Genomic DNA, 27,668 nt, shown 5'->3' on the forward strand with positions numbered 1-27,668 from the left:
AAAGTAAAGTCATCGTTTTTCTTTAGCTTTTTTTCCTTTCCAGGAGGGCAAAGGAACACTACAAACATGTACAATGACCAGAGGCAAAAGAAAAAGTCCGAAAACAATAGCCCAATCCACTTTCATCACCTCATAAGGTTATAATCATACCACAGTTTCAAGTCTACATTTCATCAATCCACTGTTCTTCTACTGTCTATGGTGTATTACTGTAGGTCGACCGGTTCACTACTCCGCATGTTGCTGCAGATCACTTCTAATTAACGGCATGCAACATTAACCCAATCAACAAGTGTTGCCATTTGACTCATGATTTTCAGTTTCAAGCCATTCCTCTCTCCATTTGCTGATGATATACCGTCATTTGCATATGTGTTGAATGGTTATGCGTCACACACTGTCTGTTTTGGTACATACGGTCTTGCGATATGGAAAACCCCGCTGACTTTAGGCGGGCTCCTGCCAGGATTCCTCTCGGCTGAAATGGCGCCGTGCCATCATGCCCGAGCGCACTGCCGGATCTGTTATTTAGTGTGGAAAACGCAAACACCATTTCCCGAGTTTGCCTCCCCGGTATTCTGTGTGCCTTTTAAGCTCCAGCTGATGACCTGAAGACAAATGGGCTTTTTATCTACCGCCCACTTGATGCCCTCAGAAAGTAATTGTATTCTTAGATAAATGTTATGGGCGGAACGGAGAAGAACAGTGTGGGTTAGAGTTCTATTGCTCCGGACATGGTTTCAAGCAATTACCTGTTTTGGGTTTATGTAAGATTTGGTTTACGCCTCGTGTGTTCTTGGTTTAATCCAGTGGTTTAGACCTGGTTTAGTATTTACTTGGATGGATAAGACTTTGATCCTCGATTCTGGTCCTTTTTAGTGCACAACTCTTACATCTTCACATTCTTACCCCGTCACGATTATGGTTTTGTACGCAACGTTTGTCAAATTGAGACCTAGTTTAAAGACGCACCATGGCACCAACACCCGCTTATCTCCTCGGACATGTTATTGGACTGTTATTTTGCCTGGAAAGTTCTACAAAATGGCATTTTTTTTAGCTATATATAAAACACAAGTACAAACACAAGAATCAGAAAAGGTACATCGTGTTACACCTCGTTTTGACCAATGTTCATTCACATTTCTATTGAGACTAAATCCCCTCTCACGTACTCCAAAGCTAAAAGCCTGACGCCACTTGCAGTAAAAAGAACTTGACGATAAATAGAACCTGGATGGAACTATAGGGTGACACATTTCTGTTCATTACCGCTGACCTTGCCTGTAAAGCCACCTCTTTCAATCTCTCGACAGGCTTGTGGAGGATTATTTAGACAAGTCAGTGCTGCTTCATTGGTGTGCCGTGTGTTTGAAAGGGTTTCTGGAGTCAACAGTAATCCTGGCAGGAGCTGGTTCAGGCGGTGCCCAGTTCCTTCCCAGTGCAGCAGGCCTGGGCCCACTGCCGCCACGGGGGGAACCATTGTAGAGTTTGGACAAGGACAAAATCATTTCATTGTCATTGTGGCTTCAATTGAAGAGCGGCCATGTTCTGGAACCAAACAGAGATTTCAATCCAATAGATGGAATTTTATGCAAACATAATAATTCATACACAAATTGCATTTATTTTCATAAAACTCCAAATTAGCGCAATGTAGAAACCCCACACAATCTGGTATGGTTACTAAACAGTTCACTGCTGATTGGACATTTGAGAATTGGACCATAATGATAATTGACATGGAGACGCAAACAGTGTTCTGAAATAAGCAAATGATGCAAAGTACATTAATTTGCTAAAGCCGTCTGCAAATGTTGATCGTGTTTTCAGCGTTGCAATCATGAACACTACAACTATTGTCTACAATGCAATAAACACACTTTTCCATACATTTTGCAAATTGCTAGAGCTGCAACTAAAGATCGAATAAGACATTTATAAATCAAAACAAATTGTCATAAGAGAGAGGATCTTTACTCAAGCAGTGCTGCTTTAGGACGTCTTCATAGAGTATAGTTTTATCATGAATGAACCTTTTTGTGGAGGATACAGCACCTGCTTGTCTCCATGGATCCTTTGGTGTGAATGTTCCACAGTATGGCATTGAACTTATCTATGTCCATGGAGACATGCTGGAGGTCAATAAAACATGTTACGTACATAACTTTCCATGTGAAGTTTGTGTTTGATAAAATACAGCTTTACAAATGAGTGATTTGGTTCAAAAACTTTTCAAAGACGAGGCAAATATTTGATCTGGAATACATTCCAGGCAAAGAAATATGATCTATATTAAGACAAACATCTAGATTCCTCTGCAGCAGAAAATATATGCAATGCACTTTTAAAAACACACACAATATACAAATGTAATTACAGACAGAATCTCTTTTCTCAGCAAACTGCAGGTTTTGGAGTCTGTATACTCCAGATAACGATTATATTATTCAATTGCTAAATCGTTTGTTTCTCCCCAAGAAACGACCTCACTCACAAAATCAGCTGTGCAACCAAACGGACAAACTAAGCATGTTCCCATCGTGTAAGACCAAATGACAGTGTGTGACCATATGTACCATACGTATGTGTGCGTGTGTGCGTGTGCGCGTGCGTGTTGTTCTGGAGTCCCACATGTTCCTGTTACTTTGACTTCATCCTGTGCCTCAAAATCTGCTGCATCCACCAAATATATAACCGCTCGCCTTAATGCTCGTAAAGTCCTCCCACTGGTCGCACCCCGTACAAATCCCCTCGCTCCACACCACAATCACTCTTCCATCTCCGCGGTGAGGGGCTGATTTAAACCTCAGGGAGAGAGCGAGCGAGGGAGCTAAAGCGCCGGTGTAAGCATAGCTGGACGCAGGCACTTCCTGCGCGAAATTGGACTTCAGTTTGTGCAACTCCACTCTGGGAAGAAAAGAATATAATGAATCAACTTAAAGGAGATTTTTTCCAAAGCTTGCAAGGCCAAAATAGCAATGGGAAGCGATCGAAAAAGTCCTCACGGTGGAAATAGGGATAGAAACGATTGTAGTTAATGTTACGCAGGTAAGTGAGGGAGAGGCAGGTGGAGAAGGAGATTTATAGAAGGAAGAATATCCACTCATAATTTAGTGCGTAGAATCCCCCTCATCCTCCCCATCTCCTCATTCCGACCCACAGTTCTCGTAACTTTTACTGCCACTGCAAGTATTTCGCATGGTCGCTATTTATTGCCATTGTTGAATACAGGTCTCAAAACGGCTGTTAAGTAGTCCAAAGTTTTAGTCGACTCAAACTGTTTTTTCTATGGTACATTGAGACTTTAAATACACTTTTAACCAAGTACAGGTGGAAATATGAGGGCTGAAAGCTTCTAGATAAACAATGTATATGAATAAAGTGTATTATTCTGAATAAAAAGTGTATTATTAGGCCCGAGCGCCACAAGCTGGCGAGAGGCCTATTAATCTCGTAAGGCCGTGCGAAGCACGGCCTTACGTAGTGCGCACGAAATCGAGCGCGAAGCGCTCGCCCACTTCCAAACACTCACTAACGCACTCCTCCACTCACGCACGCCCCGTGCATACTAATTAGTAGTAGGAAAATGGAACATTACCGTTGTAAACGGGCGAAGCCCGTGCAAAAGTGCGCACTAAACGAGCACTTTACATTGAGATCGCGGTCGTCATCCCCATATAAAGCACTCATTTGCGCTAAGTAGCTCACGAATACGTTCCCCCGTCTCTTGCATGTTCCGTGCATATAAGCATGTAATGCAAAAATTGAACATTATTACTGTATAGAGGGCCAAAAACACAAAGTGGGGGGAGCCCACTTAAAATTAACGAAAGTACCCGTCAGTGACCAGGGACCCACACCGAGCGCTTTCCGAAAATGTATAGTTTATGATATTTGGAAAATGGGAAACATTGTTTTCGCATCGGAATATTATTCTTTCTTCTTCTTCTCGGGACCAACCCCCCTATTTTTCACCCAGTGAACATTGACGAAAAGTCACAAAAATTTGCACACCTCTAAAACTCGTGCCTCTCTACATTCTGGCTATTTCCCTTTTCTAAAATAAAAAAATTGGCGCGTCAGCGCCCCCAAATGTACCAAAAATGCATTGAGAGATGGGAACTGACCCAAATTTTTTTTTATCGTAGAATCATGAAATTTGGCGCAGAGGTCGATGGTGACAAGAGAAGTAAAAAATATTATTACGGCAACGCCGTCCGCCCAACCAAATGTCGGCCATATTGCTTCAAAAATGGCTAAACATGACTTCGGAGTTTTTCCAAACGTCGTACTTTTACAAACTCCTCCCAGGGCGTTGGCCCTAAAAAGCTGAAATTTGGTGAAAATGCTACTGAGGAGTGGGACATCAAAAGTTATCCATATTACATTGATACCTCTCACGGTCTCTGTGCGGCGAAGCCGCAAACTGTAGCAAGAATTTCAGAAATCTCCCAAATTTAACATTTCTGCCGTTTGCGCAGATAAAGTCCGAATTGCGTCAAATTAGAATCAGTTGTTAAACTCTTTGCCCTAAACCTACTTGAAGTGAAATAAATTAATTTGGAGCCACAGCGCCCCCTACAGATTTTATATGGAGGTTAAATATTTAGTTTTGCGAAATTATATGAAATTTGACACACAACTCAATTTTGGCATCCCCATCAAAAAAGTCAATGAGACCCATGTCATAATTGTTATGGCGTTGCCGTAGCGATGACCAAAACCTCCCATGTTATTCCAATGGGGAAATCGCCAGAACATGTTTACACTTTAGACTTTCACAAACTCCTCTTAGGGCGTTAGACATATTAACCTGAAATTTGGTGAGACTCATCTTCAGGGGTGGACCATCAAAAGTTATCCACATTTTTATTCAAAGAGTCACGGTGTCTGTGCGGCAAAGCCGCACATTTTGCCAAGAATTCAAAATAAAATTGCTTTTTGATGGTAAAACAAAGGGGAGAAGATGTGACAGCGTCACAGATTCAGCAGTAGGCGTAATAAAAGGACAATTGGGGCGCGTTAGCGCCCCCTCCTCTTGCGGCGTGGCGAGGGCCGATCATTGCCGCTTGCGGCTATATTTCTACATTATTCCCATGAATGAGTGAAAACACAACTGATAGAATTTATAGTCGACTAGTCACAATTAGTTGATCTTAACAACCCTAATAATAAGATCCTTTGGCTGGGTTTAACTTCATATATTTTCTATATATACTGTCTGTTATTGCAGTATTGTAAATTGGAAAATGTGGCAGAAGCAGTGAGAGAGCTACAAAAGAGTTACCCAATACTTTACTGTGATTCAATGTATTGTACAGACTGAAAAGTGCAATAAAAACTGTACATTTTTATAAAGTAAAGAAAACATCTCAATGAAATAGCCTTGTGCAATAAATACAGTATCTACCATATTTTTGCTACAGATTTCCAGCCAGTCGTTGTCATTGGAAGGAACTTGGCGGTGTTATTGTATGCATATTATTCCACATCAATCCCTTTTGTTGGCCTGAGATTGAAGAGATTGTAAAATACTCCGGTAGAAGACAATCCTAGATCTTGAGGATTTCGGTTGAATATCGGTTCCATATTAAATAGATGGCACATGATAATTTTCTCCAGAAGTCATGGTGGATTTGAGCGGGATTTACTGAGATTGAGAGCGGTCTTTGTTTCTATCAATAGTGCGGACAGGCTTAAGGCCGGCCTTTTTGAATTGGTAATTCAATCTAACAAGAGCGGGATGAAAGCGCACCTTAATACCTTGCATTTGGTCACTGAGTGCGAGCTTTTTCCATTCACTCTTTGGAAATACATTACTGAACAAAATGACTCAAACTATTCGATGAAAATCCCCTTTGAGGTTTTTGACTATTAAGTAAAAGATCTTACAGAATGACAGACTTTTCTTATTTATTTTTAAATTGCCACCACCACTACCTCAAGACAAACACAATCAAATGTGTAGTTTCTAAGTTTTTACAAGTAATAACCCAATTTCTACTAAAAATGTAAAAAAAATCAAAATAAGCTAACAAGCAAATGATGCATCTTAGAGTTCATCTCCCAATCTTACACATTGTGGGAATATGTGCGTCTCCAGAACTGCAGTATTTGTGCGTGTGTGTGTGCGCTTGTGTGTGTGTGTGTGTGTGTGCGTGCGTGTGTGTGTGCGTGTGTGTGTGCGCTTGTGTGTGTGTGTGTGTGTGTGCGTGCGTGTGTGTGTGCGTGTGTGTGTGCGCTTGTGTGTGTGTGTGTGCGTGCGTATGTGTGTGTGTGTGCGCTTGTGTGTGTGTGTGTGTGTGTGTGTGCGTGCGTATGTGTGTGTGTGTGTGTGCGCTTGTGTGTGTGTGTGTGTGTGTGTGTGTGCGTGCGTATGTGTGTGTGTGTGTGTGCGCTTGTGTGTGTGTGCGCGTGTGTGTGTGTGTGTGCGCTTGTGTGTGTGTGCGCGTGTGCATGTGCGCGTGTGCGTGCGCCTGAAATGCCTTCTAACATCCCAGACTAAACATTGCCTGCAACCTTTTGTTTTGTGCTGTTTGTTTGGCTGTTTGTTTTGCAGCTCCCTTCGCCTTAACTCACAGGGTAACCGGGATAAGGTGCCAGCCCCAAGGTTAGCTCCACATGCTTCTTCAACATAATCTTGCAAGACATGTTCCGCACCAGGCGGCGCCGCCGAAAACCGGCGTTTCAAGAGCAACACACAGCCTGACCCTGATGGCGGCCATCTTGTCTGCTCCGCGTCCAACTTGAGTTATCCTCCGAGTGTTTAGTGTCTCATTAAAATGCATCCTGCCTCTCCGGAATAGTAATGAAGGCCCCGAGCTGAAATCTATATATGGTTTAATTAAGGAATCAGTGTCGCATGAACCGCAGGTCAACCGGCGTTAAAATATGGTCAGCTAAGAGTATAGATATATGAAGACTGTGTACCATCTTACGTGACATTTTGAGGTGATTCCTAATCATTTTCAGCTAACCAACTATCAGTGTGAGGAAGAAAACTTTAAAAAAATTTCAGTCGCAGAATACCTTAGAATGTAGTATTATTTGTAATATATTCTGTTACTTGGTCCAATCCGAGTAGTGTGTTTTGAGTACATTGAGTTGCATAATATATAACATGAACCAGAGTACACTATTAGAACCGGGATTCTGAATATGTATTTTTCTGTATTCTGTTATGTCCCAACCCTGATTATATTATAGTGCAATGAAACCAAAACACATTATCAAGACAGCTAAATGTTTGTTTCACAGTTTATTGTCTTAATCGCACACTTTAGTGAAGGGAAATGGCGCCTGCACACACCACAAGAGCAGTGTTTTCTATTTGTCTCATTAATCCTGTGCAGTTTGAACCCGAACTTGCCTGATGAATCACCACCTTTTAATGTGAGAAAAGTAACAATATTCTGAACACCAACAAATGAAGGGTACTTTCCAACACTGCCAATTACTTTTGCAAAGTCACTGTTTTGACTGAGGTCCAAAATGTCCCTCATCATAATGTTCTAATTTAGAGGGAAATGGAGCTATGAAGGTAAGTGTTCTGGTAGAAACGTTATAGCTATAGAGGAGAGTCAAACTATTCAACAGTTAGGAAAGCAGAAAGACCAAACCCCAACAGCAAGCCACAAGAGAGAAATATAATTATGTGGAAACAACATCTAGTAATATAAGCAAGTCTGCATGTAAATGTGTTTGCAGCCATTTTAGAACCATCAAGAAGACCGACATGCTTTCAAATACAATCATGTGAGTGGAAAACGGTGCAGGGAAATTAATTTGTAAGTTGTGAAGTTATGATTTTAAAAGGCACTTGTCAGTAGAGTTCACCTAATCTGAAGACTGATGGTTCAATCTCACGCAGAGCCACCGTGTTGTTGAGCAAAACACTTCCGCTGTTTGTGAAAGTAGATTTAACAACAATATGTCTCAGTCCATTATGCCTCAATCGCAAGTTCTGACTGAAGTAAAGGGCATAATAATAATGATAAGCATGTCTTTGGTATAAATAATGACTCTTGCATATCATATCATATAAAAATGCTAAATCGTTTTTTTTCCTTTTCCTCCATTTCACGTCCTGTAGTGGAGTCGAGCCCTGGGGCTGCAAAATACTGGTAATTTGGCTGCGCCTATTAGCACGTGTCGCCAGTTTAGCCTTAAGCTAAGGTCAGGTACGTCCAGTGGCCACGTGACCACTCTGACCAATCAGAAGGAGAGCTGCGAGAGCGGAGCAGCACGAAGAAAAAGCCGAAGCAAAAGAGCAAAACACTGTTAAGTAAACTGAAGAAGTTTGAACTGAAAATAATCACCACAAAATTTGACCTTAGTGAAAGCTTAGTAGAAAAAGCTTCAGTTGTAGTCATCTGGACTCAGTTTGAAAAAATAGACGTTTCGACTCTCATCCAAGAGTCATTGTCAATAAAAGAACTTAGATCGAGAACTCCGATATTAATACTGTTCTGTGGTAAGACCCGCCCAGTGAAAGCTGTATGGTCTGTCAGGCGAACTGAGTATTTTTTCAAATCTTTAAAAAGGAACATAATTGGCGCAAGGTCTATGCCTCTGTTTTCTGAACTGTTGCCGAAACAAACCAATCCTTTTTAACAGGCCGTGCCTAATTTATTTGTTCATGTTAATTAAGTAAAATATGTTTTGCCACAGTACAGATGTATAGTTAAAACATCTATTCGTGTGGAAACGGTTAGCACGCTAGTTGTCGTTAGTTTTACAGCAAAACTCTCACTAAATAAACAGATTGTGGTGAATAATGAGGATGCTCAGAAGGCATTAGGTAAGCGAGCGATACGCGTGGACCGCTGCAAAAACCTTAAAAGGAATTCATTCTGTTTTTCACGTTTAAAAAGGAGCTGGTAATTCACGATATCACGATATTTCGGTTATCGTTACATCCCGACTTGGAGCTGGCCCAAACAGTACACTAATTTGCGTACAGTAGTAGTAATGCACTATATATAAGAAGTAATCTCTGAGCTGATGCTATTCATTAACACCATGTCACTCTTTCCTTACGTCAATCTGTCCGTCACCATGCCAACAAAAGCCCTTGATCGCGTCGGCCCCATCTCGTCTGCAGGCACGTCCCATGTAAACGGCGGGGGAACCGCTTGTCATCACGTTACATGTGTCCAACGACGAACCCGCTCGCGCTAAGTTTGTCCCTCCAGCTGCTGCAGACATTTTTACCCGCCGCGTCCTCTTTGGTCATCGGAGTCCTGCCGCTCTCCCTGCCAGAACAGACCCTTAAAAATACCCTCTGATGATGGCGGCCTATGATCCCGCTAATCAAATTCTTGCTGTACACCGGAATAACAAGTCGCTAGCAACAGGCTTTCCCATCCGTCCGAGGTCTAATTAACTTTGCGTTCGAGACTTGACTCCGGACAAATTGGTCTTTTTAAAAAAAACGGTGTAATTGTGAACACTGCCAGCGCCCAGTCTTAACACAAAGGCTTAACAATCCTGTCTTTATATTCTCTGGAGATGTTATCGGTCGCAGAGGTTAGGATTCAACTTCTAAGACTCTAAACTTTAGAGTAAGTTGAAACAGGAGGAGCGGCGGGTTTTCCTTATCGCAACCAGCTCAAAGCATGAATAGGCAGTTTTTTGCGATGCAATCTGATTCTAAATATGTATTGTGCACATTTGAAAGCTAAAGTGAAAGTCGTGATTTAGAAAAAGACAAGTAACAAAAATGCATACAATTTTAATGGCGTTTGATAAATGCTGTTGCCGTGGAAGAGGTTTTCTGTCACTAAGACTTAGAAAAGACAGAATGGAAATGGAAATATGACTAAGAGACAAACATTGTGCTAATTTAAATACATGAACCCTTTTAAGCCTCCGTCTGTTCACTTGAATCATGATTATGGCTAATTACTGCTCTTGTGTCACATTATTCTCACAAAAAGGGAGAAAAATAAAAGGAATTTGACCAAATAAACGTTGCAAAATCTACAAATTCATGATCTTTTTGTATCCCCTTGAAATTGACGGGTAAACAAACAACAGAGGAAGTGGTTTTCTTGTCCACCAATATGACTTTACGTTACATTACGCCGTACAGACTCAAACACTTGAACAAATAAAAAGAATGCTCTACAATACAAAGGCAGCTTCAGTGTCAGTTGCAGTGCTCAAACCACCATCAAACTCTCGAAGCATCTTGATTTGTAAAAACGGATGACTACCTTTGAAACCTTTGATTCCCGGCTCCGACAATTCACTTCCTTCTCTCTCACCTCCATTTCACGCCGAGCTGTCCCGTCTAATAAATTCTACGGGCCAATTTACACTTAACCGACACAACTTTCTGACCGTTTAAATGATCATTCCACAAAAGAACCGCGTTAAATGGTATTATTGTTTGTCAAATCAAAACTGTTGTGGAATTTATATGTATTTTGTTTACAGTATGGTTGCCAGGTAACAGTTGTGGAATTACCTCTACTTGCTTCATTATTGCTGCCCATGTCCAACCAGGAAATAACATGACAAACTTGACAAAAATTGTAAAACTAGGGACGAATAGGCACAATGTTTCGTCAAATCTGAAGCATAATTGTGTAACGTGCGGTCGAACCTGTCATGCAGACTTTAACATAACCTCAGCCAACTCGAGCTTAAAGTTAATATTACGAGTAAATGCGTTCTACAAGTCTTTTATTATACAGTGGCAGGAAGCGGGCGTGACTGGCTGCCGCCGCTCTTATTTATCAGAGCTCACACATGCCTCCACTCAAGCGATCCTCCCGTTCTCAGTTAATTAAGCCTTGTGATTGCACAGTATTATGACAGAACTAATGGAGCTTTTAATGAATATTAGTAACAGTTGGCTGAGGTCCGACATGCTTTACAGTGAGCCGTGGACAGATAAGCTTAGTTAGCCGGCAGCGCCTCCCCCACCAAAAATGGCCGACACCTATAATCTGCTGTTTCAAGTGTTAATTGTTTTAGGGCCGATCATTAGGGTGCAATTTTACCCATTTTTGGCTGCGATCCAATGTTTATCAGCGCCTCTGAAAGAAACAATCAGGCAAATGACTTTACTTAGCGCTAAAACGTCGGAATAGTCATTTGTATTGTGCAGGCGTTCAATAATTTAATGCAAGCCAGGGAGATAAAAGTTCCCCCAAGCTTATCGTCAGTGTAATTTGGGAAAATCTATAATGTACTTAGTCCAAAATGACTCTCTATTAGCATTAGTCAGTGATAATCAGGTTGTCCCGAGGTGAGAGCTGGAACATTGTATTCAGATTGAGGCATCGGCTTTAACGGAAATGAAATAAAAAGGTTATTTGAAGCTGTGTGTAGAAACAAAGCGGAAGAAATTCAACCGCTAACATGTTCTCACACCAACACGTTCATTGACAGAAAAAGAGAGTGTCTTGCCCAAAGGTTCAACACTAGAATACAATGTCAGAAGTGAGGCTCGTACCCCCAACTTATGGAATCTGGCGACTGTCACCCAACTGAAGAGAAAGTGAACAATAATAAAACATTTAATTAATAATGATGAATTTGAGAGCTGAATTTGATATTCGCAGCATATTTTGGCCTTTTTGGACATGTGCAGTATGGCTTTAAGGTGTACTGTGTAACTTTTCTGTTGTCTCCACGGTGACGAGCACTACGGCATCGAAACTCGTCAACATCAAACTCAAACGCATCATGGATTTCAGTGTCATTTAAAACATTCTTGCTCTAAGTTTAATGCCATGTAGCGGAAAGTAACAACATCTCCATGGAGACCAGCGGAAAACTTACATAATGCACCTTTAAAGAAATGTAATAAATGATATAATAATGTGCTAAATCATTTCTTTGGACTAGGAGCACCTCTGTTAAGTCTGAAGGGTTGAAAAAACACCCTTCAAAGATGATGACAGGATTTGCAGATTTGACTCTTTTTCTTTCTCAGATCTCTTCTTTTTCAGATTTGTCTTTTTGTCTCCCACACAAATTGACCCGTGCGTCTTCCCCTTAAACCTTCTGTGTTTTTAGCCGTGTGCCAGGCGGGATGCAAGCACGGAGAATGCGTGGGACCCGATAAGTGCAAGTGCCACGCAGGCTTCACCGGCAAGACCTGCAATCAAGGTGAGCACCGGCCTGGAACATGACCGCTCTATAGGTCACGCACACGGAAGTGGACACAAAGTAACGGTCACTCAAGAAGCAGTATGGCTTCAAATGCCCTTTTCATGTACAATAGAGGAAGCAAGCAAGTTATATAATTTCTGTTTTTTAGATGGTAATGGACAGGACATTGGAGTGACAGTATCTTTTGTGGAAGAGGAGAAAGAAAGACAAACTGTAGATTGTGTTGTGTTATTCAATAGTCCATGGATGGATTTATTTAGGTTTTAACAAAGAAGTCCATATTATTAAAGGGGCTGTACCTTTCCCCCCCGTATGAATGAAAGTAAAATCTGTTAAGTACAGATATATTGTAAAAGCATGTATTCAGGTCAGAATGAGACCACAGCGCTTTTCCTGCATCGAATTATAGCACGTTTAATTGTTGAATATTTTGTTTTCTAGGAAGGCATTAGGTAAGTGAAGATGATATTAACTAGTTCTATTTTTCATGTTCTTGGACAGTAAAAAGCAGGTACCAAGCCTTTATCCATCTAATTTGTTCCACTTTATCCGGAGCCGGGTCTCGGGGAGATCCCAGGCCAGCTGACAAACATAGTCCCCCCAGTGTGTCCTGGGTCTGGGCCTCCAGGAACACCTACCCGAGGAGGAGTCCAGGAGGCATCTGGCGCCTTTGATAATGCTCAATTTCATGCCAAAAATCACCAAAGCTTTTAAGGTTTTCTTTTAGCTATTGGTATAAACGTTTTTCAGTTTAAAGTTATTTACAGCTATATACCATATTATTTTGGGCATTGGATCTCTTTGCCCAAATTAAGTTCAATTCAAAATGTTCAGAATCCAAAGGGCCCTGGCGAAGTTGCCGCTCAGACATTCTACATCAGACTGGACTAGAATTTCTAAATTAGATTTGTCCTCATCACAGGTTCATTCTTGAGTGGACAGTGCAATACAATGCATCGCAGTCACTTTCTTTTATATGAAAAAGATGAATTGTGCAGCCTCAAGAAGACCCCTCCAAAGCCAGAGCCCGTCTGCCCCTTCTGACCATGAACACTGACTTCACCCGCTCCCTTCTGCCTTCTGCGCCAGAAAGCTCCAATTCTGCTGATATATGCATTTTTAACCCAAGTGAAGGGGAAAAATAGCCTTAAGCGATGTCATCATTGTTTACTACAGCCGGATTTTAACCTTCCAAAAGGGAATTCAGGGAGCGCATGGCCATCCTGTCTGATCCCTCGAGTGCTTCCTCTGCGGTGCTGATAACATCTCAATTACTATCCGGCGATAACTCTCCCAGCCCCGGTGCAAACACCCGCAACTTTGAACACAATTCAAGAGCAATTATTGATAGTGTTGAGAAAAGAGTTTCAGCGCGCCTTGAGACCGGAATGGCGTGAGTGAGCGCGTTATTAAAAACAAGGCTACAAGGTGGGGGGCGGTGTTGAAATCCTGTCCGGAATGTTCCAAATGACTCGCGCTGCATTGCCAGGCTATAGGCGGCTCCCGTCTGGCCATACACTTTGTCTTAATCTGCAACGAAGGCGCTGCCAAAAGGATCGCTGTTCCATATCCCACAACAATAGCGCCGGCTGCCATTGATCTGGGCCCGGCTTATCTGACAAACGCAATTCTGGGACCTTTTAAAGATGAAACTGTACCGTTCAAGTGCTCAACGAGCTCCCATTTGTCCAATAAGCTTCTGAGGGCTCACTTTTTATTTCGCTCGGAGTGGCGCGCGTGCCCTTTCGGCTGTTCCCCGCCGATAACACTTGATTCACTTTTTGTTTGTGTTTGAAAGAAATATTACAAGCTGTTGAAATGCTGTCAAGTGCTGTTGTTGTTGCCCATTACAAACTTTTTGTGTGCGGAAATTGTAGACTGGTAAGGACAAAAATCAAAAAAATTTGTTGTCACTTTTTTGGGAGCGGAGAGAAACACCCCTTCACACAAACACATTCTCACAGAGCGGCTAATGGTGTTTTTAAGTTTATTTTTCAAGCCTTACATTTTGAGGCATGTCTTATAGAATAGACAACACGCTTTTGTGCAGCGGCCTTCAATGAGAACGCTGATTGTCCAAAGTGACGGTGATGAAAAGGTTTGATGCAGTGATGAAGAGATGTGTTATTCTTGCGGATTGTTCAGAGTTTGCAGCACAATAACACACAAAAATGTTCAAACAGCAGGAGCAGAGCCATTTACAAAGAACAGGTACTGACATTGGAAAATAGTCTGACATTTTTAAAACTCAAAAGATTGTGTTTGGCCAAGATGATACAATGATGGCGCATTAGAGGCTTCGATCAAATTGTTAAAGACTTGTTTATACACGGAGCCTAAGGGTCTAATTGTGATTTTTCCAGCCCCCAACAGGAGATACAATAGGCACAATAAGTGGGAAAAGAGAAGAGCCTGCATTAATGTCCCAAAAAGAGACAAGGTTTAATACGACTTATTTTTCATTTTATTTTTTACATCTTTTTGTATTCTTGATATGTCTTCCGTGTAGATGTTGTTTCTTTGCTTGGAAACTTCCACAGTATGGCATTAAATGTATCCGCCTTGCATTTATTTCACCCCAGTGTTTGTATTGATCAAAATATATGGAAAAAATACACATCTCTTCTCCACAGATCTCACCTGTAACTTGGCCTGGCACCACTTGCTTCACTAGGTTGAAGTCCATACTGTATAATTGGGTTGTTTTTAACGTATCAATGCCAAGATACTAATCAATAGATACTCAAACTGGTATCAATTCTAAAAAAAAACAAAAAAAAAACATACTACATGGGACAAAATGTGTCATTTTTAAACAAAACTGAATTGTTTGTGACCCATATCAGTGTAATTAGACTACACGGTAACATTAAATAAACTACCATACTATTATTTAGTGTTTACAACAAATGGCATTGTACTATCTATAAAAAGAGTACTTTTTATTATCTTTTTGGTATCAAATTTGGTACTGAGTCTTCAAACTTGAGTTATAAAAATGGTAGTATTGTGCACTACTGTATAATAATCTAGGAAAAACAATAGCATCTCCATGGAAACAAGCTGGAGGTGGAGTCTTACCAGAAAACTTGCAGAGTGCCTTAATGCTCTAAAACCAGCCAGAAATATCAGTATTACAAGTGTTTTAGTGTCTGACCTCTCTCCTGATAATGACCACCACCCAGTTCAATAATTTCCGAGTGCCATCGAGGAGATATTCTGATTCACGCAGGCTTAAACAACACTATTCATGGGCGTTGTAATATCCTGTCCCTTTTGTCTGGAGCAGGTAGATAAAGCACCCCGAGTATGCGCCCATGTCTGACCACACCGCTGCGAAGGTCAAGTAGAGACGGCACATTAAGAGCAGCATCGCGTACTTTAATGAAAAGAAGATGGATTGTCGTCGTTATTTCTTTACTTTCACCGCTCGGAGCTATTTGCGCTCGATTGCGAGACATCGATCGGATAAATATGAGAAGAAGGTGCACGTTTAAAGGTACGATTCAATATAACAGAGGCGAGATGTGTTGTGGAACTGCCTGTTTTCTGGACGTTTGTGTCATGGCTACATGACTCAGCCAAAAAGATCAACTCGACCCTGGCGCTTCTGGCACGGCGCACAATGGAATTCCTCTTTCAATTGGTAGGGGATAGTTGTGTGGGACGGGCCTGTAAAATCCTTTGATAAGCTTAAAGTTAATCAAGTTGAAAATAAATGATTAACCTTACCGATTTAAAGCCCGCGCAAAGGTTAAATTAATTTATGTGGGGTCATCATCACAACTTTTGTTAAAGCTTTAAATGTTTGTCATTTTAGAATACATTTAACTCTGCTCCATGCTATATTTAGAGGCGCTGCGTTTTGTAATATGTATGTAGTAAAGTAGAATCTGCTTTGTGCTAAGGCGTATTAGAGCCATTTGTAGGTAAAGGGGAAACAAAATGCTTCAAGTTCAAACGTACAAATCTGCGATAAAAAGTTGTTGCACATTTATGAGATTTTAAACATGCAAATTTGCGGGAAAAACATGTACCAGAGGAAAAAAAACACACACATTTATCTGAAAAAGAGTAGATCAAAGTAGCCTCTGTGGATCGGAGAAAGTCTGTTCATTTTGGATGGCAATTGAATTGATAACAATGATTTATGGCTGCAAATGGCATCAAGCTTTGGGCGACTTTTGTCTTGGACTAACTACAACTACTGCATCTACTATATCACCGGCATTTGCAAATGTATGCTTTTCCTTGGACTTTGATGGGAAGTTTGATGGTACAGACGCTGCGGAAAGTCTACACTTTGACCGAAACGGGAACTAAATTAAAGTTGAAAGTAGCTGGAGGAGAGGGGTCATTTCCAAACTGTGTGCACTGGAGTGTGAACATTTGACTGCCTGCATGCGCTGTATCGACCACGCGCCCCAAACAGCCCAGACCAATGTCAGTTCATGTCCTATAATAGCTGTTTCCTGCTGCTTTTGCTGTACGGGGCTGTAGTATTCGGAATGATAAAAGAAAAGAAGCGATAAATAAAAATGATAAAAAAAACTTGCAGATTTGCACGTTTGATGTTTTTTCCTAGCAAATTGGCATGTTTAAAAGCTCATAAATGTAAATGTACTACTTTTTATGGCAGATTTTCATGTTTAATCTAAAAGAAACTGCTATCCTAAAGTGGCGCAAATCATCCTGTTTGTACAGATATGATGTTAAATGGTCCGAATCAGACCACAAAGCTTTCCTTGTATCTACATTTTGCAGAACGTGCGCAGTTAGCATGCTAGTTGTTAGCTTTCTGGCCGCTGCAAACGGTTTAAAATACAGTTTTTCATTTTTTTTAAAGACTGTAAAACTCAGGTACAGCACCTTTTTAATGTAAACTGTTGCATCTGCCGCTACAGATAATTTACCAAACCTCAGCTCGATTCAGTTCTTTATTTTTTTTTAAAATTTGTACTTGTTGGTAGATTTGTCTTGCAGGAATTTTCAGATTTGGCGTCAATACAATAATGACAATAACATGGCAAACACGTAATCAGACAATCAAACATACGCTTTGGCTCAAAAAGTCACATATTGATAGAGACATTAATAGATAAACAACTCAAGATGTATTCAGAAGGCGTTTGAAGTGGCAGCGGTGAAACAAACCTCTGACCCGAGGCTGTGATTAACGCCACCGTTAAACGCCTCACGACATCAAACCCATCACCACAGAGGAAACTATCACGTTCGCGCCTAAACACAGCATTACCGACACTCCACCGGCCTAATCAAAGCCCCGACACAAACTTCAAGAGCCCTCTAGGTTTATTCGCGCTTTTTACAAATCACTTAAGCCCGTTCCATCAGTTAGTCATTACACGGTTTGCAATTATGTGCAAGAATGATAAATAATCATTTTGAAATGCATCATCTCTGGCACTGACAGAGATTTTAGCGGTCCAACATGGCAGCGGGGGATGGTTATGCCCTCACGCACACAAATAAACCCAGTGTAACGTTAACGTTTGGCAGCCCGTCCCTCCCGCCGATCCAATCCCTGTAATAAGATGATTACTGCACGCAGGTGTCTGTAATGAAGTGTCACTGACCTGCTGTTTGGGCCCGATTTAGAGACTACCCCCCTGAAGAGCGAAGATCCAAGTGTTACAAAGTTACAAAGTCGATTTTTCATGAGTGAATAATGAAGTGCTGCTCAAAAAGGTAGAACCAGGTTTGATCAAGAGTCCCTCAAAGCCTCAATACTCAATTACACTACTTATCTCTTGATTTGACATAATTCAAGTTTGTTTGAGTTTGTCTTATTGTGGAATTTAGTAGAAAGGCAGGACATGTAGCTTATATGTTGTGGTGGGTGTCAATTTTATATTTCACTACGCAGCAGTGGAAAGAATGTTGAAAATGTGTATTAAAAGTGTGTATTAAAAGTGAAGTTGCACGTGACGTCACCTTCTCGTCTCCTTGTAGATTTAGTTGCTTTGCCTGGAATGTTCCACAGTATAGCAATAAATAGTATTACTGCATACTGTTACTTACCTTTACTTCTGTCCTGCTGTGTGGCACGCTTTTGTAGCAAAACGTGAAATGATTCCAAGAAAAAATCAGTTCTACAACAAGAGTAAGGACTGATATTTACATGTGTTTGTGTATACATATACTGATATATGCCATGTTAAAACATATAATAACATGCCTAAAATGTCAGGGGTCTTAAATACTTTGCGGTCAATTCAATTTATTTTTGTAACGCCCAAAATCACAACAGCAGTTGATTTTTCAAAAAAGTAAGATTTAAAAAAAAGAAAAAGAGAGAGAGAATATGCTAATTACTTCTTTTGACCTGTCGCTTAAACCCTGTTTTTTATGTAACTGTCTTTTTAATAAATATGTGTTTATTCCTGTCACATCGCAGGACACACTTTGGAGGACACACTTTGAATTACAGCATTCACTCATTTAATTATATATTTTTTTTAGTAAATAATCTATACTTTTTTTAAATCTTTATGCTAATACAACGTCTCTGACTCAAGTGACTCATTCTCTAATGAGAAATAGAACTTCATTCTAAAACTATGTGACCTTTCTAGAATACATTTATGAGCACTGGTGAGTTGACTTTTGAAAGAAGAAGACCTTTTTAAAGAATGTAATTTAGTACAAGTACGCCTGTCTAGCATCTATTCCACTAGTGTTAATATAGATACTGCGAGTGGGCTCAACTCTCCACAGACCTGACCTGTACTTGGCCTTACCGTGGAGCATTGCGCACAAAGCCGTAACATCTCAGCGGCGACAATAAAAAGTGACATAAACTCAAATGCAGATCACAGTCCAATCGAAATCACAATTTGAACGCAGTCGGCTTTAACGACGCCTCATTCGAAATTCATTAACGTTAATTAAAATGGTGAAAGTTCTCTTGCGACTATGATCTCATGTATTGACGGAATGAGGTAATATTTTGCCTCGGTCTGAGAGCGCTTGTTGCCGTTGGCACAAGCTTCAGTGAGACAGCTGAATTTAATCATCAGCTATTCTCCCTTAATCACATTAGTTTTATGACACACAAAGTTCAGTGTAGATTAAAAGCGCGTAATTGGATCTTTTCGTTGGTCATTAAAAACTGCTGTGCGCAAGAAAAAAAAACAAGCTGGAGGAAGCTCTTTTGTTTTGTTTTTCAGTGTGGCGTTGAAATAGGTTCTGGCGTTGAAGCAAAGTGCGCGTGTCTTAATATAATGCAAAATCCTTGACCCTTCTAAATGAGGAAGTCAACTCCTTGATGAGAGCTGTTTGTATTCTGTGCGAGCGCCGCTGGCAAATCATCTGTTCGCCAGTCAAGGGCAGCGAGGGCAATTTTGTTTGAGCAATGGGAGGAAGATGGAAGCTCCCCGCAAAGAAAGTATTAGACAATAGCTGTGTCAAGAATAGTAACTCAGAATATGATATGACCAAGACACTGGTTTGCAAAGTGAATCCGCAACACTGGCTGTGAGTGATTTATTGATATAGAATAATTCATTTAATGTCATTTTTACATGACTTTTTTTGGTAAAATTGCGTGATTTTTGTTAAAGGAGACGTATTAAATCCATTGATGAGCGTTGAACCATTTTTTACCTCATCATTAGCCTACTCAGAGTTGTTGTCATTTCACTAATCCTATTATCCTGCATTTGAGGCTTGAGTGCTCAGAGCATGTATATTTTCACCTTTCCCCGCACAAATCCCTGTACTTAGTTGCGATTATTTAAATAAATTAAAACATATATTTGGTGAAAAAAAAGTTTCATTGCCATTGTGCAACATTAAAAACAAACTGTGAAATGATGTTCTACTTAAGTAATAGTTCCCAAAAAAGTATTGTCTTGTTCTAGTTAAGTGTCTTTAAAGAGCAATACTCGATACTTCTGCGTGACAAAAAGACACACGTGAATTGGTGGTGATAATTTGCCCACAGCGCCAAACGGATATCATGAAATAATACAATATCAGGAATGTGATCCACTTTTGTGTCAATTGTCTCTACTTGACACGTTTGAATGTTTATGCCACTCTGTGAGTGCCACATTCTGTAGCTCCAAGCTCCGAGTCGCTGAACAAATACATTCTAAAATCTGTATTGAAGGCAAAAGTGAAATGGTGAAAAGTGAAATGAAGAAACTTGAAATATCACATTAATATGAAAAATCAGGAGAGTTTGGTGAATGAAAACCTCTCAGCTACATGTGAGTAATGTCAGAGCCTGGTTTAAAGACATTTACAATCGTATTTCACATTATTTTGTAGTTTAATTGGAGATTATACATTTTGATGAAGCAAAATCCAGGGTTTTAGGTTTTTCAGAAGATTTTCTCTCCCATGTCAATTTATAATTTACAATGTGTTATGATCTACTTCATTTTGCCTCCAGTCAATTCCATGCCATAATGTTGAACGTTCTGATGACATGGCATTTTAAAAGGTCTATCTTCAACTAAACCACATTCTAAAAGGTTCATTTTACTTGTGGCTTTAGAATTTCTCCGGGAAAACAAATCCCCACGACACTAAAGTGTGTGACAAAATGCTTGGAAACTGCTGTATTTCACCTCCAAACCAACACCGTGGCAACAACTGCATAAACAGGCCACGCTTGAAGGTTGCTCATCGCTGTATTAACGCAATGACTCAAGTCTGCGAGCACTTGTTACGTTCGCCTGCTTAATTATCGGACCTGCTGGCTGTTTAAGTGTGGCTGTCACCGCATAAATCCCTGCTAATTTGCTCCCCTTCCGCACTCGGCCCAAATCTCATCTCCACCTGCACGCTCTTCAATCATGACGCTTTGTTCCGAGCTAATCACCGATGCCCGTTATTGTCCCCCGCCGGAGTATTAAAGAGAAGTGCTTCGTATTTGGCGAGATTCTCTAGTGTCTTTAAAGAGGGAAACGCTCGGATCCCCAGCAGCGTGTAAAGCGGTCGGAGGCGGCGGTGTCGTCTTCTGCTACTTGACAAAAGGTGTTGTAAGTTAAGACGGAGGTGGGGGGGGTGTGGTTCCACAAAAGGGGAGGGGCTGGAATTCTTAAGGGGCTTTGTCAGGATCGTTTCAGAGTACGAGAACTCAGTGCCAGTAACTGTGGGGATTTATGATACAGTATGTAACATGGGTTTCACCATTTGGTTTTGAATTTATAATTGCTAAATTGCTATGTAAAAGGTCCTAACTTTTCATCATTCTTGAAATCCATGAATAGACCATGAACAAACAAACAAACAAGCTATTTAGAATGTCCTCCAAATTAAACACCCAGATAATACAGACAGTATTTGCACATAGATTTAGAATATTTACCTGGTTTTCAATTATGTTTGCTTTTAGCCAATGCTTGCCTCTCCACAGATCTGATTTGTAACTATGCCTGGTAGAGCCACTTATCCAACTTACCTCATGAATTTTTGTTCATTTATTCTCTTTAGTCAAGGGAACTATCAAGCTCCTGGGCAGATGTAACATAAAACAAAAGCATTAACTCATTCATCAACCCTTTTGGGAAGAATTGGGTTCAGTTCGTCCTCCAAACCAGCAATTATAAAGATCTTTTAAAATGGGAATTGTCAAGACCCAACAAATGTTCAATCTAATGTCTGTCTCCAAACTTTGCTCCTCCGTCATTCATTCACAAAAGATCAAGGCTGAATTCTGAATCTGATGTTCTTTTATGCATAACTTGTTACCACTTTTAAATAGAGTAAATCAGATGTCGGAGGTCAAAACTACACGGTATCGGCTTCACAACGAGTCCAGCCTTTTGTTTTCACCCCAAAGAGGAACAGATTCAGTTTTCATTGAGAGTCATTTTAGTCTGGTGTTTTAAGTGAAAATCAGTCAGACTGATATGAGATTTTAATTCCATAAAGACAAACCAACCTAAAGAGCACCAATGTTCTAACAACAGAAAAGATTCCACTCAGACTGTGTTCACAGCTTTGCCCTTTTCGTTGATTTACAACCAAAACACAGCCTTTTGAGCTAAACATTTAACCACTTTGCCTGTCAACCTATCAACTCTCAAATCTTCAACATAATGAGATTCCCTCTCCCGCTTCAGCAGAACCATCGGCCTCCTCACCCTCTCACCCCTTCCTCTCACCATTACCAGTGACTGACACATCCACCAGAACTCTTCAAATGGTTATAGTTTACACTTTAAGAGCCCAGGGCAGATTGTACGGTGTAGACATTTTTCTCTGTCAGATCCCTTGTCCGAGGAGGAGTGTCGAACAGTGGGAGTCTAGGAGAGGAGTCTAGGAGAGGAGTCTAGGAGAGGAGTCTAGGAGAGGAGTCTAGGAGAGGAGTCAAGAGAAGTGATGAGGGGAGGAGTCTAGGAGAGGAGTCTAGGAGAGGAGTCTAGGAGAGGAGTCTAGGAGAGGAGTCTAGGAGAGGAGTCTAGGAGAGGAGTCAAGAGAAGTGATGAGGGGAGGAGTCTAGGAGAGGAGTCTAGGAGAGGAGTCTAGGAGAGGAGTCTAGGAGAGGAGTCTAGGAGAGGAGTCAAGAGAAGTGATGAGGGAAGGAGTCTAGGAGAGGAGTCTAGGAGAGGAGTCTAGGAGAGGAGTCTAGGAGAGGAGTCTAGGAGAGGAGTCTAGGAGAGGAGTCTTGGAGAGGAGTCTAGAGAAGTGATGAGGGGAGGAGTCTAGGAGAGGAGTTTAGGAGAGGAGTCAAGAGAAGTGACTAGGGAAGAAACAATTACAAGAGAGGGAAGAAAACTAGTTACCTTACTCACAAATGAGTAACCGTTTCATGACAAAGTAATCACGTGCAAGCTTTTCCTTTACATTGTTTAACAGTTTTCAAGTAATGATTAGCTGTTTCTGTGTCAGCGGTTGCCACATATTTAGCTTATGTTTCACACCAGATGTCCTTCCCGGGTGCTACGCAGAGACTGAAACGAGGCCAGGAGAAGACGAGAGCGGAGACGACAGGAGATAGGTTAAGGAAACCAGGAAGGAGGCCAGAGAAGATTGTTAAGGAAACAAGAGCGAAAGCGAGAGAGGAGACATGGTAGGAGACTGGGAAGAAGTAGAAGGGAGCCAAAAAAGGAGACGAGTGGAGAAAGGTAAGGAGGCAATAGTGGAGGCAAGGGAGCAGACAGGCGAGGAGAAAATGGAGGAGACAAGGAGACAGAAGAGGGGGCATGGAAGGGGGTGAGAGGGGTAAGGAGAAAAGAGCGGAGGAGCAAGGGAGGAGACAGGAAAGGGAGGAGACGGTGAAGGAGACAGAAGAGAAGAGGAGAGAGAAGAGATAAGAAGAAAAGAAAAGAGGAGACAAGGGGAGAAACAAAGGGGAGACAAGTGAGAAGACAAGAGGAGATGGGCAAGGGGACAAGAGTGGAGGCAAGGGAGAAGACATGTTGGGACACTGGAGAGGAGACAACGGAGATGAGAATGGAGAGAAGTGGAAGAAGACAGAAAAGGAGATGAGAGATGAGACAGAAGATCGGACAGAAGAGAGGGAAGAAGAGAGGGAAGAAGAGAGGGAAGAAGAGAGGGAAGAAGAGAGGGAAGAAGAGAGGGAAGAAGAGAGGGAAGAGGAGACTGAAGATGAGACGGAAGATGAGACGGAAGATGAGACTGAAGAGGAGACGGAAGAGGAGACGGAAGAGGAGACTGAAGATGAGACGGAAGATGAGACGGAAGATGAGACTGAAGAGGAGACGGAAGAGGAGACGGAAGAGGAGACTGAAGAGGAGACGGAAGATGAGACGGAAGATGAGACGGAAGATGAGACGGAAGATGAGACGGAAGATGAGACGGAAGATGAGACGGAAGATGAGACGGAAGAGGAGACGGAAGATGAGACGGAAGAGGAGACAAAGGAAATAAAAGAGGAAACAAGAAGAGAAGGGAGGGACACGAGAGGAGACGAGAAAGGAGACAGAAGAGAAGACAATGAGGAGACGAGAGTAGAGACGAGGAGAAGGTAGGGTGGGAGACGAGGGAGGAGATCGAAGAAGAAACAAGAAATGAGACGGAAGAGAATACAAAAGATGAGAATACAAAGGATGAGACAAGGGGAGACAAACTTCCTCTCTAGTGCCCTTGGTCCCGTGCCCTCTCCAGTCTCCGCTCGGGCCCAATTCCCGCCAGTGTAATCCTCTTTGCTGCGCATATCGCTCGCCTTCACTTTCCAGGAATGCGCCGCGGTCAGAGGTGTTCTAATCCATCCGATGGTGCTTTTCATTCACTCTGACTCCCGATTCTCTTTTCACCTCTTCATCTCCATCCATCCCCATTTCTTTCGTCCGACACAGAGGAGCGGGTGTATTTAACCCCTCCAGTGTGGCCTAGTCGCCTTTTTCCTGTCGAGGGCCGCCATCCCGCTCCAGGAGTCGCGGGCGAGGGTCAGACTTGTCTTCTCAACGTGAAGCATGACGCGTCGAGCATAATAACCAGCGTGACAAATACTTCCTCACACGCCGAGGAGCTGTTTCAAGCACAAATATGAGGATGAATAGCGAGCATGGCGCCCCCCGCTGGCTTCCTCTGTGCCCCTCAGTCGTCACGCTCTCTCTCTTTCCTTTTCAACAACACCTGGAGCCAAGGCTGCAGCATTCAACACAAACACTGTTGGAAGGAATAAACACAAACGGAAGGTAAAGGGAAAAGTTGAGCAGCGAGGAGTGAGGCAACGTCGGAAAGGAAACAAGACTGTAGTTTGATTTTTAAAGGCAAAGGAAATCCACACTAAATCATGGGTTGGGTTTATTTAAAAGTGTACACATTTCTCTTACACAGCAAAAAGATTTTAGGGATAGGGCTTTTATTGATTTCATTTTTTCTTAGTTTTTTTTCCAGAAACCTTTGCAGATTTGACAGGGCCGTGATGCTCTAAAACCTGTACTATTACCTAGGGATTCTTTCTCGAACCAATACCAGCGTTTCTTTTGGAATTAAACAGCTTATTGTAGTACTAGTTCATTGTACACAGTTTTGACTGTGGGGCGCTGGCAAAGGTTCTCAAAGCAATTGAGTGTCTTTGTTCTGCCAGAGTTTTCATTATAATGATAAATGGTGAATTTAGCTGTCAAAAAGGCAGATTAAACTCAGTTTGAAGCCAAAGGTTAAGATAATTCACTAAATGTCTTCTTTATGCCGTTGTGAAAATAAATGATGTAATTACGCTCAGGGCCTATTTTTCCAAAAACACCCGACTAAAATGAGCCCCAATTGAAAGTGAAGCTGTTCACTTTGAGTACAAATATGGCTATATTAGACTATTTGTGAAGATGAGACTCTGTTTGTAGTTTTCTTTTCTGACTCTGGTTTACTCTAGTTATAAGTAGAAACAAGGTATTCTTTGTTAATGAGTCATTTGTCTGGAGGATGGTCTGACTGACACTAGTTTGAGCTTTTGTTTGAATTTTAAAAGCTAAAGGTAAATTCTCCAAAAAATAAATAGGTTTAGGGACTTGTAATAAAGCAAGGGTAATTTTTCATTGGTAGGTTTGGAGACAAAAACTGACCCCCATTCTTCCCAGAATGCTTGATTTGACTGGAAATATGTGGGTTACTCCTTGATATTTTAGTACAACATCAGCAGCAGCTTGAGCGTTCCCTTTTATCTGTGAACACGATGGAATAAATATAGTAAAATTCTAATCTTCCATGTGTGGGACATCGGATCATTTAGTTTTAAATCATCTTGCTATTGTAGACAGTTTGTTGCACTTGTTTACTAAAAACCCTCCAATGGCCTCCAGAATGTTATGTATTACTGCATGATGGACTTGCCCGCTCCATAGTCCTTCCTCTGGTCCACATTTTATCTTCTTTAGTGTAAAGTCCTATCTCCCAAAGAAATAGTCCGCTGCTAATCTTCTGTCAGAGATCAAGGCGTGTTGGGAATGTAGCCTGGGCATACCCCTGCAGACCTGACCCAATAAATCAGCGCACTTTGCATGGCTTCACATGCGTCTCCCAGTGCTCCCCCAAAGGGGCCCCATCACCTCCTCTATCTCTTCTTTCGTCTGAGGCTGTGACGAGCTGTCACTTACACAGATCTGTTCGGTCTGTTATCTTCCTGCATGCCTCGCACAATCTGCTCTCTATGTCCCGCTGGAAGGCTGTACAGAAGTGGTGCTAAAACGGAGGTAAAGGCATCGCAGGTGGGTGGTACTCTGGAATGTAATGGGATGAAAGTTTGAAGTTCAATGTACAGTGATCGAGACAATGGTTTAGTGCTGGGGTTTGTAGTAAGTTTAGTCCTGATTTTACTCCTGTTCTGTTTTAGCTAGCTTAGAACAAACTCTATGTGTTTCAAATGTTGAGAGTACATTCCCCTTTCAAAGAACCAAGTATACTTCCATTAGTCATCCTACCATAGTCCAGTTTAGTCTCGACCCAGTTAGGCCCTTAGTTTAGTCTTGGTTTAGTCATGTTTTAGTCCATGATTATGCTATTCTTATGACCTGATTTGGTTCAGGTTCAGACCATGGTTTAGTAATTTTTTTGGTCCTTAGTTTTGTAATTATTAAGTCCTGGTTTAGGGTGGTTGTAGTAATTTATTTACCATTGTCCCGGTTAAGTCCTTGATTCAATCCTGGTGTAGTCAGTATTATGTCCTGGTTTGGTCCTGGTTTAGTCCTTGATTTAGTCCATGGTGTAGTCAGTATTATGTCCTGGTTTGGTCCTGGTTTAGTGCTTGATTTAGTCCATGGTGTAGTCAGTATTATGTCCTGGTTTGGTCCTGGTTTAGTGCTTGATTTAGTCCATGGTGTAGTCAGTATTATGTCCTGGTTTGGTCCTGGTTTAGTGCTTGATTTAGTCCATGGTGTAGTCAGTATTATGTCCTGGTTTGGTCCTGGTTTAGTGCTTGATTTAGTCCATGGTGTAGTCAGTATTATGTCCTGGTTTGGTCCTGGTTTAGTGCTTGATTTAGTCCATGGTGTAGTCAGTATTATGTCCTGGTTTGGTCCTGGTTTAGTGCTTGATTTAGTCCATGGTGTAGTCAGTATTATGTCCTGGTTTGGTCCTGGTTTAGTGCTTGATTTAGTCCATAGTGTAGTCAGTATTATGTCCTGGTTTGGTCCTGGTTTAGTGCTTGATTTAGTCCATGGTGTAGTCAGTATTATGTCCTGGTTTGGTCCTGGTTTAGTGCTTGATTTAGTCCATGGTGTAGTCAGTATTATGTCCTGGTTTGGTCCTGGTTTAGTGCTTGATTTAGTCCATGGTGTAGTCAGTATTATGTCCTGGTTTGGTCCTGGTTTAGTGCTTGATTTAGTCCATGGTGTAGTCAGTATTATGTCCTGGTTTGGTCCTGGTTTAGTGCTTGATTTAGTCCATGGTGTAGTCAGTATTATGTCCTGGTTTGGTCCTGGTTTAGTGCTTGATTTAGTCCATAGTGTAGTCAGTATTATGTCCTGGTTTGGTCCTGGTTTAGTCCTTGATTTAGTCCATGGTGTAGTCAGTATTATGTCCTGGTTTGGTCCTGGTTTAGTGCTTGATTTAGTCCATGGTGTAGTCAGTATTATGTCCTGGTTTGGTCCTGGTTTAGT

General features: G+C 41.5%; 1 protein-coding gene across 2 annotated transcripts in view; it reads left to right on the forward strand.

Moving 5' to 3' along the window:
* The window catches only part of npnta (nephronectin a), a 103,960-nt gene that overhangs the window by 21,215 nt on the left and 55,077 nt on the right, over positions 1-27,668 (forward strand). The window contains exons 3-4 of one of the 2 annotated variants that reach the window (XM_072462331.1): positions 6,563-6,613; positions 12,034-12,126. In XM_072462331.1, coding sequence (XP_072318432.1) covers positions 6,563-6,613; positions 12,034-12,126 — 144 coding nt within the window. The remainder of the gene's footprint in view (positions 1-6,562; positions 6,614-12,033; positions 12,127-27,668) is intronic. The other variant, XM_072462332.1, reaches the window with a different exon arrangement.

This window comes from Eucyclogobius newberryi, unplaced genomic scaffold, assembly GCF_026437365.1.
Source record: "Eucyclogobius newberryi isolate DKJ021-1_F unplaced genomic scaffold, fEucNew1.0.hap1 SCAF_4, whole genome shotgun sequence".
NCBI classification, from domain to species: Eukaryota; Metazoa; Chordata; class Actinopteri; order Gobiiformes; family Gobiidae; genus Eucyclogobius; species Eucyclogobius newberryi.